This window comes from Megalops cyprinoides, chromosome 1 (assembly GCF_013368585.1).
Source record: "Megalops cyprinoides isolate fMegCyp1 chromosome 1, fMegCyp1.pri, whole genome shotgun sequence".
Classification (NCBI taxonomy): domain Eukaryota; kingdom Metazoa; phylum Chordata; class Actinopteri; order Elopiformes; family Megalopidae; genus Megalops; species Megalops cyprinoides.
In genome coordinates this window covers 11,330,937-11,346,526 of record NC_050583.1, presented here as the reverse complement: position 1 = coordinate 11,346,526, position 15,590 = coordinate 11,330,937, and the positions used below count along the sequence as shown (strand labels likewise).

General features: G+C 45.8%; 1 protein-coding gene across 1 annotated transcript; it reads left to right on the top strand.

The window, feature by feature from the left end:
• Positions 1-3,246: 3,246 nt before the first annotated feature.
• Positions 3,247-14,203, top strand: LOC118786436 (KH-type splicing regulatory protein). The gene is made up of 18 exons (XM_036541497.1): positions 3,247-3,429; positions 5,520-5,643; positions 6,651-6,710; positions 6,903-6,936; positions 7,351-7,403; positions 7,853-7,924; positions 8,261-8,318; positions 8,410-8,581; positions 8,804-8,902; positions 9,299-9,397; positions 10,284-10,386; positions 10,470-10,591; positions 10,835-11,131; positions 12,129-12,238; positions 12,510-12,598; positions 13,391-13,594; positions 13,812-13,966; positions 14,082-14,203. Exons 1-18 carry the CDS (start codon positions 3,322-3,324, stop codon positions 14,088-14,090), a joined length of 1,968 nt encoding a protein of 655 aa, XP_036397390.1. The 5' UTR covers positions 3,247-3,321; the 3' UTR covers positions 14,091-14,203.
• The last annotated feature ends 1,387 nt before the right edge of the window (positions 14,204-15,590 follow it).

The window sequence follows — 15,590 nt, the reverse complement described above, 5'->3', positions numbered from 1 at the left end:
CCCATAAGATCAAGGGGTGATATAGAACAGCAACACTGCCAACTGCCATGTTGTCTGTAACCCAGCAAGAAGGAAATAGCATTAGTTATTCTGGGAGGGTCACCAAATAGGACAAGAGAGAGGAAGTTCATCTCAGGGGCCATTTAAATGGACAATGTTCGTTTATATTTTTTGAGAACAGTGGCATGAAGCAGCCTCACCTCCCAACAAATATTAGAAGCAGGGGCTTCTTCAGCCTTCATCCTTTTAGATTTGATACTCAGTTTTTTTTTTTTTTTTTGGCAAAACTTTTAATAAAACAAGTGGAATTTATGAAGATGTGTGCACAAAATGGTTTGTCCTCGTTATCTGACAGTCATAAATTTTTGTGGTTCTGAAAAAAAAATCATTTTTTGTATCTAGCTGTTTGACTCAAACAATTGTGCTAATGTCAACATAACATTTTCACATTTCACAACATCGAACATTTATTTTAAGAGAATGTTGTATGCTGATTTGGACTTGTTCTATTTCTTTGAAAAATGTTGGTTATTTAACTGTTCCAAAAGAGGTTTTCAATGGTGTTAAATATGTTTCTGTATACTGTTTTATGCTGCTACTCATTTTTATCTTAATTTCCTCAAAGAATTGAGTTTTTGTCATGAAATTATCGGATGACCGATATGTTGGGAACTTATTTTAAAGATGAACGTTAATTAAATGAGTTGAATACTATGTTGTTACGTATTATTTTATTCAGTGCACCCAGCAATGTTTGGAAGATCTTCCCAAGACCTGCTTGAGTTATTCAGCCCTCTTGAACGGAATCGTTCTGGGCTGGTGGGTAGGTGGGTGATATGCTTTTGTGGTAGAAATTAAACTGTTTCTCTACTGATTTAGATGGATGAATGAAACTTGATAAGCTTTTCAGTCTACATTTAAGCCGAATTATTACAGATGGTGGGTATAATTACAGTGTGGCAATTTGTGTGGCACAAATCCTAACTAAAACAAATGCCCTGATATGAATTGTCCTGAATGAATGGCTATCGCTAAGCTGACTGGGAAACAGTTGAAATTGTGGCAAAATTAAGGTCGGTGGAAATAGATGGAAACTGCCAAATTTCTCCTGTTTGATAAACTTCCAATTCCGACATGACTAAGACTAGCAAACCACCTGGTGTAAGATCGTATACTTAGGGCTGCCAGCTTTATGTCGAATTTTAACATTTCAGTTATATTTGTTACAAGCTCTGAGAGAAACTGTGTACCTCAACTTTAAATTATGGCAGCCACTTAATTAGGACGCCTTCGGGTACTACACGCATGTTAAATAGTGATGTGCAGTACGTGAACGAACGAATCTTTTTGAACGAATCTTTGAGGTGTACTGAGTGTACTGAATCGCTAGTCTAAAAGATTCGTTCCTTCCTCTTTGCAAACATGCGCGCTGATTAGCTGGCACAGCAGCTATAACTTTCCCTCTAGTGGATATTAGCTATGCGGTCTGTCCGTGAAGCAGCCTATCACAAAACTGTCAGCAGTACGCTCCTGAAGACAACTGGCTAATGGCTGAAATGGTAAAACACTCGATGCACCTCCCACTGGCCATCTCGGCACAACGGCTCAGTGACTGTGCTGACCATGGTGACTACAGCATGTGACTGACTCTGGAAGAGTCGAAACGCCCCCACTGTGTACTGTGTACTGAGTGACCTGATGGTACTGTTGACAAGTTCTCAGTACAACGGTTCGTTCAGAATCGAAGATGACTACGAAGACTCTAAACGCCCCTTACTGGCCTGATGTACTGTTGACAAGTTCTCACTACATCGGTTCGTTCAGGCTCAAAAGATCCGCTGACTGCGAAGACTCTAAACTACCCCTACTGACTTGATGTACTGTTGACACGTTTTCAGTAGGCCTACAATGGATCCGTACTACGACTCCAAAGAGTACAGCGTGAAACGCCCTCTATTGACCTGAATCACTGTTGAATAGTTCAGTAAACTACAGTGGTTTTGTGGATTATTTTAATTATGATGCTTAGTCTACATAATATACTGTAGTGGTTGATAGTTAGCCACTGCTGCTAAGGAAATGTGTGTTTCCATCATTATTTTTGTCGTTAGCTTTTCTTTATGATTAATGTTCTGTCTTTAAAACTTTGTTATGTAAGCTATGTTACTTTGTTACACATTTAGGTTGTGTGTGTGTGTGTGTGTGTGTGGGAGACCCCGTGTGTTTGTTCGGTGCGTTGAATGAACTAGGCTACCGTATGTACGACAGACAGCGGGGGCAGTGACATGCCTTCACTGTGACATTACGATCTGATTGGTGACTACAAGTATATTAAAATGTTTGGGTTTGGTTAATTTAAAAAAAAGTTCGAATATAAGCGTGGCTCTTTTTCCCAAAGTGCATTTTTTGTTTGTTTGTTTTAGCAAATGACATGTAGGCCTACTTACTATACGCGTTAAAATGTGGGGTTCCATGACCATTACCTTCCTAAAGACGAAGTATAGCTACTTTGCGCGGCTGCATGATTGTTTGAATAGCATGGTGCAGTTTCACGTAATGGATATTACGATTTAATTATAATTAATTTCATTGACATTTGATTTCACACGTGCTGATTTGCCGCAGAGCAGGCTAATAATGGACATGATGTTTGGAACAATGTAGGGTAGGCTAATTTTTAAAATGCAATAAAACTATTTACAGATTCGTGTATGCCGCCCGACCGGATATGGAAATGAACGAATCAGTGAGTAAAATATTCGAATCACTTTATTGTACTGAACGAAAGGACCCGAAGCACTAAAAAGAATCGTTTTGAACAACACTAATGCTAAACCCCACAAGGTTATCGCCATTATTAAAGATTTCGTTGCTATTCCTCCTTGACTTCTTTACTTGCTATTGGTGAATAACATGTCCATCAACGTCTTAGCTTGCTCTATCGTTAAAGGCATTGGCCAAATGCAAGATCCATCGCGATCGTCATTAAAATATTATTGGGTCTCCCAGTAGCGCCAACCGTGTGGGTTCCTTTAATTTGCTCGATTTGGCCATCCAATTTGCCTTTACCTCTCATTATAGGCTGGCGTGAATGTCGGTCATTTGTAAATTAGTGTAAAGGCGGGCGTAGATGGTGGTTTAGATCCTTTGATTGGTCGTCTGAAGGAAGAAATCGGCTTGGTTCCCACCCCCAGCCCGTCAATCGTCGTTTCCTTGTCCCCTCCCAGAATCTTGCCTTACTCGGTTCCCGCTTCTGCGCACCTCGACCCGGCCTAAACCACCTGCATCAACCCGCTTTCCCTCCTCGTAACACAAGACAGCATGTCGGAGTACAACTCAGTGCCGCCACCCGGGGCTGGAGCATCGCTCGGAGCCGGCGGCGGAATCAAGAAAGACGCCTTCGCAGACGCAGTACAGCGAGCCCGGCAGGTGAGGAACGGGGGAATGGGTCCTGCGAGTGTGAGGAAAGACACGCCAGCCAAGCTAGCGTTAGCCAGCAGGTTCACTTTGGGGAGGAAATTCTGCGTGACGAGGGCCGTGACTTGAATCAATGGAGCCGGCGTGGTTATGTTTCCGAGGTAGCTAAGATAGCTAATATGCTCATGCGTTTCGACATGGAAAACGCGTGGTTAGTTGATTTTATTCCGGTGCTTTTGGGTCTCTAGGCCGAACACGAGAAAGGAACCAACCTGGCAAACTAGCCCGTTACATAGGACGGTACTACTTGATTTCTGAGTTGTTTGGTGTATTTCCTCAACGCACATTATATTTACAGATAAGCGTGTGTATGTGAGGCCTCGCTAGCAGCCCACCCCCAATTAAAACTAGTTATCCTGCCTAACTTTAGTGAATTTCGCGCTGTTTCTTTGGCTAGTTGCTCTGTTGGATAACTAGCAAGATGGCTACCAAACTGCATTAGCTATCAGTGGCAAATTGGCTAAGTAGTGTGGGTCAGACTGAAACGAAGCAGGCCCAGAGATTTAGCTAGCTAGCCGACTAGCAATAGGCCTCTGCATCGATCGCATGTTAACGTTAGCTACTTAATCAGGTAGTTAGCAGCGACTTTTCAGAACATTTGCCCTCCGAGCAAGTAGGTTAACGCCACGCCGGTGACATCAGTGTGGCCGAATTAAGGTAGATAACATTAGATGTCTCGGCTTGGTCGTGACGAGTAGCTTGAGATGGCAAACGTTATGAGTTAGTTAGCTTGATTGCGAGGTAACTTAGTCTACATGCTCACGATTTGTGGCTGGATGGGTAGATTGGATAGAGAGCACGGGTAATCACTGTATAGATGGCATTCTAGTGAGGTCTTCAAAAGCTGGACTTAATCTCGTGTTGTGTAAGTTAGGCAGGTATATCGTAGATCTTTAAATTGGCTTTTTATAAAGAGTTTGACCTCTTTATTAAATGCGCTTGATTGGAGAGAGTAGCGTTCGCAAGTTGTTGTTGCCAGGTCACGTTGCTAGCTTGCTAAATGTGTTTAGTATAGAACATGATCTTGAACCTTGAACCACTACAGTGATTTCTGGAGCTACGCGAATCCAATTACCAGCGAGGTAGCTATCTCACGTTAGCTTTTTAATCCGTTCTGCACGTCGTTTGGGTAACAATTTGCCTTAAACGTAATTTGTCACGAGTAAGTCTCGGTTAATGCAATTGTTTTCTTGTGTTTGGAAGTTCATGTCGCCATATTTACTCCAAAACAGCATCCTTCCATGTGCGTGCTGTATTACATTGGCTAGATCAGTAAACGTGTTATATTGAAGGTATTCCAAAGCCATTCGCACCCCTGAGGAGTTGACATGGGTTCATGTCAGTGAAGGGTTTCGGTTTGTTAGTGTTCGAACTGAGCTTGTCTAGTGAATTGTTGGGCGTGATCATCTTCAGTTTTTCTGGGCTTGTCCTCACCAGTGACTCGGTGACTCTTGTACTTTGGTCGAGTGGCCTTTCACGGTGAATTGTTACTGCTTGGTTTCACCAACACTGTTGCAGGGACACGTAAATTTAGGGCAACGATGAGGCTAGTCACCATAGACTACCTTGCCTCAATTTTGCCTGTGACTTGGAGAAATTCTTCTGTCAAGTTTGGCCTCTAACGATCCAACAGGTTCAGCTTCTGATGCTGGATATCAGATCTACACATTATCTAACCATGTGAAGAAATGTGTTGTGGTTTCGATGCAAACTATACTGTACGCTTCTCTATTGGTTCCCGTCTCTTTGGTATGAAAACTTATGTGGTCCCGCTTATCAAGAATAACCCCCCATGCCTACTTGTGCTGTGATTAAAAAGACTCACAACTCATCTCTGGGAGCTGCGGCTGGCCTTATTGCCCTTCTGATTGCTTTCTCTAGAGAGCCTCTGGCTCTCATTGTATGGTGGCCACAGCTGAACAGTAGTGTGTTGCTATCAAGCTAAATAAAGCATCATAAGCATGTCCAGTTACCGGTCTGGATTGGTTGAAGTGCTGTTTGCCTGCTGTGATGGTGGTGGTTGTTGTTGTTGTTTGCCTCAGATTGCAGCAAAAATCGGAGGAGATGTCGGAGGTGTTGGAGGTGTCGGAGGAGCCCAGCTTAACAACAGCAGTGCCGGCGAAAGCTACCCCTTTGCCGCTCAGAAACGTCAGCTGGAAGATGCAGGTGCAGTGAAGCTCTCTGCTGCTCAATCACACACGCGTACACGCTCATAGCATGTCAGGAAGGCAGGTCGTCAACATGGGAGTTTCCATACACACGTTAAAGATCAAAACGGCACATTTTGCATCTCCCTTGACAATCCCCACAAAGCCACCTCCACCAACTATCTTCTGCATGCCTGTATGCAACACAGAATATAATTGCCTATATAATTGTTTTCCATGTTAATTGAGTGATGATGGCACAAATAATGTAGTCAATCTGTCAACTCTCAAAAGTATATGGGGGTGTCATGTTGTGACCTCACATTCCAACCTCTGGCCTATTGAGGCAGAAGAACTGGATCCAAAAGCTTCCATAAGCCTTTATACTTAACTGCCTGTCTGAAGTAGAGCATCGATCATCTGTACATTTACATGCATGTTGCTTATGCAAAGCAAAACATTTAACTTGACACATATTTGGCTTTTTCTGCAAATATTTTCTGTATTTGTCTAAAATCTCTAGCCAGGTACGGGCTTAATTTATTCTCGCCTTCCGTGAAGTTCTTGCTCAGTTTGTTTGGGTACACCAACATTAAAGAACGAGCTGACAGACCATTTTATATTTGATTAACAAATGCGGTTGGCTATCAATGCAGTGCAAACAGAAACCGCTTTGAAGTCCATACTGTCCCCAGTGCCGTGACAGTCTTTAGTTGAGATTACATTTTTCCTTGAGCGCCGTGCGCGTGTCTTACCGCCGCCTACGTTTACCTGTGGGCCGCAGCCATGTCAGGCAGTGTCTCCAAAATTGCTTCGATTGCAAAGCCCGCTCTGACTGGTGTTTGCAGGCTATACACATCCCTCACAGTCATGATGTGAGACAGCTGCACTTTAAATCGAGTTCCAGCAAATTCCCATTAAAATCTTTATTACATTTTTTTTCATCCTGGTTACCTTCAAGCATATTTTTATTTCATGTGTGTGTTGTTGCTCCATGTTTTATCAGCGTTTTATTGTGCTTTGCAGAACAACCAGACAGCAAGAAACTGGCCTCCCAGAGTGACCGGGATTCGGCCACCAGTATGTGTAGGTGTCTTCCTCATTGTTCCTCATTTAGTCTCTTGTAGACGTTCTGTATCGCTTGCTCCTCCGTGTTTCTCTCTCTCTGTCTCGTCTCCATGACAATTCACTGTAGCCGCTAATGTTTTGTCACTTCTTTCTTGTCCTGGTCTGTCTGCAGGCCAGTAACCTGATCTCTGCCCTTTCTGTTCCCCGCAGCAATCGGAGCCACACTTGCTGCCATGTCCCAGAGGTAAAGACACGGCGGGAGAGAAGCGCCTTGAGCGTGGAAGGGTGTCCCCACGCACTTTCTGTCAACATGCAGTACCTCAGTAGCTTAATTGGTCTTATGTGGATGAGCATGGTGGCCATGTAGACTGCAAAAATAGCATGTGAGAAAATGCAAGTCAAGTGCAAGTTTCCAACTGAAGTGGTGAACTTTAGATTGTATTTAGTGAGGCACTTGTTGTAAATGAGATTTTGGGCTTTTGAAGAGGTTTGCCCATCTGTGGTTTTAAAGGGAGTGGATACTGGGTGTTGACAATGGCAAGAGGTATGTTTGGGTCAGAAAATTTTCAAAGGGAGGGTTGGGAGAAGGACCCCCCCCCAAAATATGGAATAATGAATAGGAATTATCCTACTCATGAAACGTCTTTTCCTTCTACAGACCAGCAACCATCACAGAGGAGTACAGAGTGCCAGACAGCATGGTGGGACTTAGTGAGTATCCCCACTTCAACAGACTTTCACACATCTACTTGCCCTTTTTCAAACGCGGCGTTTCAGTCGCAGGTGCTGGCACTTACTTGAGTCAGTATGCCACAGGCTTGATGGAAACTAGTTTGGATTAAACTGGATGTGCAGACCTCAAGTCCTACTCACCCAGAAAGGCTGGAGTTGCTGTCCTGAGTGTGTGTGCGCACATTTGTGTGACATAGGATCTGCCAGTGTCTTAGTCACACACGGTGTCAAGCCTTTCATTTGGAAAAAGTGAGATGAAGAGTGGCATTTAAATTCATCTGTCAGGTTTTCTTAGATACTAATAAAATAAATGTAACGACATTCTGTGTTTTGAAAAGCGGCAGTTAAAAAAGCCTTGGCTCACAGCAGCCACATTGAGGAGCACAACTACTACACTTTGACCAAGTTGTTTCTGTTCCCCTATTCAGTCATTGGCAGAGGAGGAGAACAGATCAACAAGATCCAGCAGGATTCAGGCTGCAAAGTCCAGATTGCCCCGGGTGAGTGATCTGTTGAACCCATCCTTATATCTGCTCAATATGGCACTTTTTCCCTGTTTCAGTGTAGCAAAGTGGTAAGGAGCAGGACTCATAACCGAAAGGTTGTTGGTTTGATTCTCCACTGGGGCACTGCTGTTGTACTTAAACCAGAATTGCCTCAGTAAATATCCAGCTGTGTCAATGGACAAAACTGTAAATTATGTAAGATAAGAGCATCTGTTAAATTCCAATAATGTAATGACTAGATGTATTTGTCTGTGCCTCTCTTGATGGTCTTGATCTGTTGCAGGGCTTGATTTAATTAGAGGTCTAATTGTTCTGCTTTTCTGATTGCAGACAGCGGCGGGCTTCCTGACCGGAGCGTTTCTCTCACCGGATCACATGACTCAATACAGTAAGTGCCACATCTCACAGGCGTTGACCTTGGGGCACAGGCTTGGTGGTGCCAGCCCCTTTGCTGATCGCTCCTAACTCTCGCTGCACAGGAAGGCCAAGATGTTCTTGGATGAGATAGTGTCGCGGGGCAGGGGCACACCCCCCTCGTCCTTCCACGAGTCGACCAACGGCCAGAGCGGGTCGATGCAGGAGATGATGATCCCCGCGGGCAAGGCCGGGCTGATCATCGGCAAAGGAGGGGAGACCATCAAACAGCTGCAGGTGAGTGCAGATCTCGCAAGGTGTGCTGGCCTGACGGGGAACACAGTCGCAGTGTCCTAGACCGTGCACCCATACTCACGATACCCAGAGGACTACTGCACATGTACTTGCTGATGCAGCTACCTCTAATGCATATGGGGTGGCTGAGGTAAAGTCACTCCCCTTCTTAGCCGTTGATCATGGGGATTAGCAGTGATCGGCTAATATCTCCGCACTTTGCAGGAGCGAGCTGGAGTGAAGATGATTCTCATCCAGGATGGTTCTCAAGGACCTAACATGGACAAGCCCTTGCGCATTATTGGAGAGCCCTACAAAGTACAGGTACCTGACAAGAGCCTCGGGAATATTTGGCACACTCATGGAAAGGGTGGGCTGAAGTGTAGTCAGCCATCATTCTTAAGCTCCAACATGTAGGTTTTATATGTCTGTGTACCAGTCTGTCTGTCAGTCTGGAACAAGGCAAAGGCATTTGACTGAGGGCAGATTCACACCACACAGCTGTCACTCCTTGGAGTTTGGATGTTGACCTCCATAATAAACACTCAGATGTAACGGGCACCCCAGGGAATGATAAGGCTCTCAGTTATATGTCCTGCCTCTTTAGACCAGATTTATGTAGTCATGCTGCACACCTGTTTGCCTGAAGCTGAGTGATATGTCTGGCGAATCCCACGCCAAGTCCCTAAATCTCCCTCCCTCACCCCTGTGTCTCCTCAGCAAGCCCGCGAGCTGGTGCAAGAGATCCTGCGGGAGAGGGATCACCCCGGATTCGGGGACCGGAACGAGTACGGGTCGCGCATGGGAGGGGGCATGGATGTGAGTGTCCTCTTACCACGTGCATTTTCATTGTAGACTTTTAGCAGCAGCTCCTACCCAGTGACCTACGAAGTGTACTTAATATTGTGGCGTAAGTTCGCACTATACGTACAAGCCATTACTGGACGCACATGGCCCAACGCTGCTGTGAGTTTGGGAGACGAAGGCAGCTTACTGTTACTGGTTATGGGTGTAAGCCGTGAGTAAATATAGGACACCATTTGTCACATGAACAGAATGGTTCCATGTGAAGAGGTTACATGGCTTGCCTATTGACCCCAGTATTAGATGGACTTTATTTATGGACGCTGAGCAACTCAGCTGGAAGGGTACCATTCGTCTTCACTATGGGTGTCGTGAGAGTATTTTCAAGTGAAGAAGCAAACAGAATGTCCCATGTAAAAAGCCTCAGTTTTCAGGAGACCCACAGATAGTGGGTTCACTGCACATACAAGTAAATGTCTTGCATTCCAATTTCCACTTTCTGCTGGTGATCTCATTCTGAGTGTGTGCGGTAACCGATGGGTAAAATATCTATTTAAATCATGAATTGGGCATGGTCTACGTATGGTTCAGGTTAATTGTGCGCTCTCTAGGGGAGTGGAGTTGTGCAATGTATAGTTTTTCATTTTCAAAATGCTTAGTTGACCTAGAGCATTATGCTCTTAAGTACGAGGTATATGACACTCACCATCTCAGTGGCTGTGAGTGAAGTTTTTCCTAGGAATGCTAATTGAAGTCATTAGGTCACCAAGTACATAGCTTTGCATAATTGAAAAGGAGCATTTTACCATCTTCCTGGTGGGAAAGTCATGTAACAGCCGAGCATTGTTGTATGAGGAGTAGTGGAATAGGCAGAAAGTCACTGTGCTATGTGCTTTGGCAGGTCCCAGTCCCCCGCCATTCTGTGGGAGTTGTGATTGGTCGAAATGGAGAGATGATCAAGAAGATTCAGAACGACGCTGGAGTCAGGATACAGTTCAAGCCAGGTGATTACACCCCCTTAACTGTACACATTGCCGGCCTCAGTGGGAATGCACAGGACTGTCATTCTAACACTGCTGTGTCACAGATGACGGAGTGGGACCCGATAAAATAGCCCACATCATGGGCCCCCCTGACCGCTGTGAACACGCCGCCAGCATCATCAACGACCTGCTGCAGAGCATCCGGGTTCGAGAGGAAGGCCAGGGGGTGGGTATGGGGTACGGTCAGGGGTGGTGTGGGTATGGGGTACGGTCAGGGGTGGAGTGGGTATGGGGTATGGTCAGGGGTGGTGTGGGTATGGGGTACGGTCAGGGGTGGGCTGTTGGAGGGTCATGTGGTGGCCCCCCTCCTTGAATTTGATGCAAGGTGTCTGTAGTTGGTGTGGAAGACACTTCAGAATTTGTAATATCATGTAGAAGTTGCCCCGTTTGACAGCTGTTTCCCCAATAGGGTCCCCCAGGGCCGCCAGGTGCAGGAATGCCCCCTGGGCGGGGCAGAGGGCGTGGTCAGGGTAACTGGGGTCCGCCGGGCGGAGAGGTGACCTTCTCCATCCCCAGCCACAAGTGTGGCCTGGTCATTGGCCGTGGGGGCGAGAACGTCAAGGCCATCAACCAGCAGACGGGGGCGTTTGTGGAGATCTCCCGCCAGCCCCCTCCCAATGGGGACCCCAACTTCAAGCTCTTTGTCATCCGTGGCACCCCACAGCAGATCGACCACGCCAAGGCGCTGATCGAGGATAAGATCGAGGTACTGTCGGGCTTGTGAATCTGCCTTCACATCCAGTCAGTGTCTGGCCTGGCAGGTTAGCCTCAGGCAAATGACGCTTAATTACTAGTAGTAACCAAATTGAGTGATACTGGTTGGATAGAGGTGCTGAATCCTACAAACAAGCTTTTGTGGATGTGGATGGATGTGAGGTTCTTGCAAAAGCTGGTGTTTTTATGCACTAATTTTGTGACTACTGAAAGCTCTATGGAAGAGAAATTGCCTGTAGACTCAACTCTAATACATCACAGGATTCATTTATCTAAATCATGCTAATTCTGTGGTTACTGTTACCTTCACACCGAGCAAAGATTTAATTGTTGGCTTTATTGTTGCATTAGCTGTGGTTAATTGATTCCCTGTTGTGACAAGCATTGAGCCCTGCTGTTCCACTGCATACTGTTTGTCAGTGGGCGTCATGGAGACGGGGGTATTGTCGAAAGAATCCCTCAGAACTGAGGCAGTAAGCTCTGCACCCTTTTAATTAAGATTAGATTAGAATTAGAATGGAAATGTTCAGCATTGTAATATCAAATGTCAAGCTTGGTTTATAAAACCTCTGAACTTATCCAATTTCTCTGTACATATATTGAAAAACCTTCCTGTTGTGTGCTGACAATCACATACACTCAGTATACTACCACATATATTCAATAACCCCATAATTTACTCAGTGATTAAGCGTGGAAGTGTGGCGGCAGCAGCATTGTCTTGCATAGTTGGTACATTTTAAATGGAGAACTAAAGCCCAGGTTGTACATCCTGAAATGGCCCATTTAACAATGTCCTCAGAATAAAGCAAAGTCAGAATGACAATGTTAGGATTATAGTATGACACACACTACTCAGTTGTCTGTCTTCCCTCTGTCCTGGGCATCTTTGATTGGAGCTGATATGCTCAGTACCCTTTATGGGTTGTGCTGGGCTGACTGCTTTCCTTGGTTTGTGTGATTGACTCGACTGGTTCTGGTCCTTTCAGGGTCCGCTGTGTCCGGTGGGTCCAGGCCCTGGTGGTCCTGGTCCTTCGGGTCCGATGGGCCCCTACAATCCCAACCCGTACAACCAGGGGCCCCCAGGAGGCCCTCCCCAGTAAGTATTAGCACTGCTGCCCCTAGTGGTGGTTTCACAGACTGACATTTTATTTATGTGCTCCACTGTGACTGGGAGACCTAATTAAAATCAGAACGGCTAGAGTTGTTGGGAAAAACAGGTCCTTCACTTGGAACCGAATCTTAGTCTGAATTAAGCAATTTGTGATCATTAACTGGTCCTGCTGCATGTGTTTTGGTATCTGTGTTTGTCAGTAACTTGGCTTCACCATAAAGCTGCTGTCCTTACTGACCAATTGTTTGCTTTGCAGTGGCGGTCCCCCTGGCGGGCATCAGTACCCCCCTCAAGGCTGGGGTAACGCATACCAGCAGTGGCAGCCGCCCGGACCTCACGACCCCAGTAAGCTTTGCTTCCTTCACACAGCGTTCTTTCACAGCCACATTCTTCGCCTTCCCTTTTCGTATTGACCGATTCAGCATTTTTCTAGCCGACTCGGCCCGATCTCACTGCATTCTCTGCAACTGGGACCAGGTTTATTCTCCTAGCCATAAGCAGAGGTTGTCATTGGGTAGCAGTGTCTGAGTGGGCAGGAACTGGCTGAAGGCCCCTTCTGTACACAGTCCAGCTTACTCTGGATCTTAATTTACATACTGGCCCAGCCTCCCCCGACAGGCAGGCTTTTAAAAGTACTTATATGCTTTTATTTCATTTCTTCTATTCAACTAATGTAGAGGGGCTACATGACATGCTGTGTTTTAGCATCCGGTTATCTCAATACTCATGTTTTCGGATTTTGTGATCTAATTAAATCACTCGGTGCATTTACGAGGCCTCTTTTACTGATTCACCTGTAAGTCGGCCTGCTAGTTGGAAAGACGGTGTGATGTTGCGTCAAAACGGACCACTTATGCAGGTGTCGATGTTTGGGTTGCACGGCATTGAAATGAAGTGCACCCTGTTCCAACTTTGAACAAGACTGACCCGATACCTACTAAACATGGCAAATCTGGGGCAGCTTCTCCAGATAGGCCAACGAAAGCTGACCAGCACATGTATGTATTGTTACAAGGGTGTAGTATGTATGGGTGTGGCTTAAGTGATATTTGGTTAGTTTGTGCACGTGCCAGGCTTGGATGGGAAGTGTATGCGTTGCGGTCCCTACCCCTTCCCTGACTCCTCCCTCTGTTCTAGGCAAGGCTGCGGCAGCAGACCCCAACGCAGCCTGGGCAGCTTACTATGCGCAATACTACCAGCAGCCAGGGGGCGCCATGCCAGGACAGGCCCCCTCTGCCCCCGCCGGTACCCCAGCACCTGCTGACCAATCCCAGGCTGGCCAGACCCCAGGGGGCCAACCCGATTACACCAAGGCATGGGAGGAGTACTACAAGAAAATGGGTATGTGTAGTGGTCTGAAAAACATGACATTGCAGGCATCTCTGCCCATGAATCTGATTGTCCCTTCATCAGGGACTCCTTGCTTATGGTTGCAAGTCCTGCCTGGTCACTTCGTGTTTGTATGCAAAGTTGTCTGCCTTTGATGGCAATGTGTTGACAGTTAACACAGTCTCACTCACACTGGTACTCTTGGTCTCTCTCTCTCTCGGTCTGTCAGCCCAAGCTGGTGGCACAGCAGCAGCCCCAGCTTCCACAGGAGCCCAGACTGACTACAGCGCTGCGTGGGCCGAGTACTACAGACAGCAGGCTGCTTACTACGGTCAGCCAGGACAAACACCAGGACAGCCAGCCGCCCCACAGCAAGGACAGCAGGTACAACACTCTCACCGACGCACAGTTCTCGGACTGATACTCCAGTTGAGAGTGGGGAGTGGTGAACAGCGGACCTGCTTAGCTGGTTGTCTAATGGTTCTTTTCTTTGTTGCAGACGCAGTGAAACTTGGATTGGACTTTAAATTAGAAGACTCCATTCTGCAAACCCAGCCAGCTATCTGGACTTTTTAAAAACATTTTTAGTTTTTTTTTTTTTTTTTTTTTTTCCTTCCCCCATTTTGGATCAGTCCTAAGATATTTTTTTTTGCGGAGGGAAACTCTGCTGCACGGCCCCCCTTGTTCTGTTCCTCACTCCTTCTATGCTAATTTTTAAGGAAAAAAAAAAAGTAAAAAGAACAAAAAATATTTCTTAAGCTTTGCTGAGGAGTGACAGATGGGCCTGCCAAGCCTAGTTGGGCTTTCTTTCCCTCGTTTCTCTGCTTCCTCCCCCTCCCCAGACGTACCCATTGGGAACATGTGGAGTTTGAAGTAGAAATAAACTTACACCTGAAACCCCCTTTCGCTGGCTGACTGGCACTCGTCTGCCCAACCGCCTAACTGGACTTGCACTTTGTTCTTTTCCAGAGAGATACCATCTGCTGTTAGTACTTCAATACCAACTACTGTATCCACTGCATTGAACATTGAACATTTTTTTTTTGGGACGGGATGGAGGGTTCAGACAGAGTGGGGGGGGTCAAATGTTTTTTTTTTTTTTTAAAGGCTGACTTATTTTGATATTTTAATTTCCCTTAGTTGAGTTTGAACATTCCCAGTACAGAAGTAGCAGGTTTCCCATCCATTTTGATCTCATTCTCCACCCCCGTTTTCTGTAGTTGGTATGGGTTTTCCTGTGTGTATGTGTGCGCGCGCGCGTGTGTGCGCGCGCGCGTGTGTGCGCGCATGCGCGTCTGTGTACAGTTTAAGGATGAGTGTCTGTCAACATCAGTGTATGCGTGGTGATGCATGTACGTCTGGTGTGCAGGAGCGTGTACGGTGGTACATGGTATGTTTGTGGTTGGCAGTGATGCCAGCACAGCTCACATGGGACTCCCTTGTGTTCTGATTCCTGCTTTTTGATTACTGTTATGTCAGGGGGGAGAACTTCTGTTTGTCCTTTATTTTTCCCTCTCCTGTTCCAAGAAGTCATGATGTTATATATTGTACGCTCGGTTTTTACTTTTTACAGCTTGTTTTTAAAAACTTCACAATAAAAGATGATCACGATATACCACTCTTTCTCCTCACCCCCTCCCTCTTCCTCATGGCCTAGACATGACCTAACAGTCAGTTTGAATGAGCATGTGGAGAATTATATGGTGGTCATTCTTATGGGACCTCATTTTCTTCAAAGAATTTTGAAATATATGCCACAGGAATGCTGAACAGATGTACAGTTAAGCTATAATGTCAGTGGTCTGACAGCCAGATACAGTAGCCACTTACAGTGATTTATAGTGTGCGTGACACATTTTAACTGTACCATCTTTAGCTCCCATAGTATCCCTGTGTGGTCACTAGGAAAGGAAATCTGTGAGAGGTGACAAATGGAAAGTGTTTCTCATTACTGTCCCATGTTGAGTAGTTCCAAACAGTGTTGGAGCAATATTTTAATATAATCCCA

Bases quoted from the DNA above. Each gene is read 5' to 3' on its own strand.
- LOC118786436 (XM_036541497.1), top strand. From the start codon at position 3,322: ATGTCGGAGTACAACTCAGTGCCGCCACCCGGGGCTGGAGCATCGCTC. The intron at 10,592-10,834 runs GTGGGTATGGGG...TTTCCCCAATAG, and splicing joins TTCGAGAGGAAGGCCAGGGG to GGTCCCCCAGGGCCGCCAGG. The intron at 12,239-12,509 runs GTAAGTATTAGC...TTTGCTTTGCAG, and splicing joins CCCCCAGGAGGCCCTCCCCA to TGGCGGTCCCCCTGGCGGGC.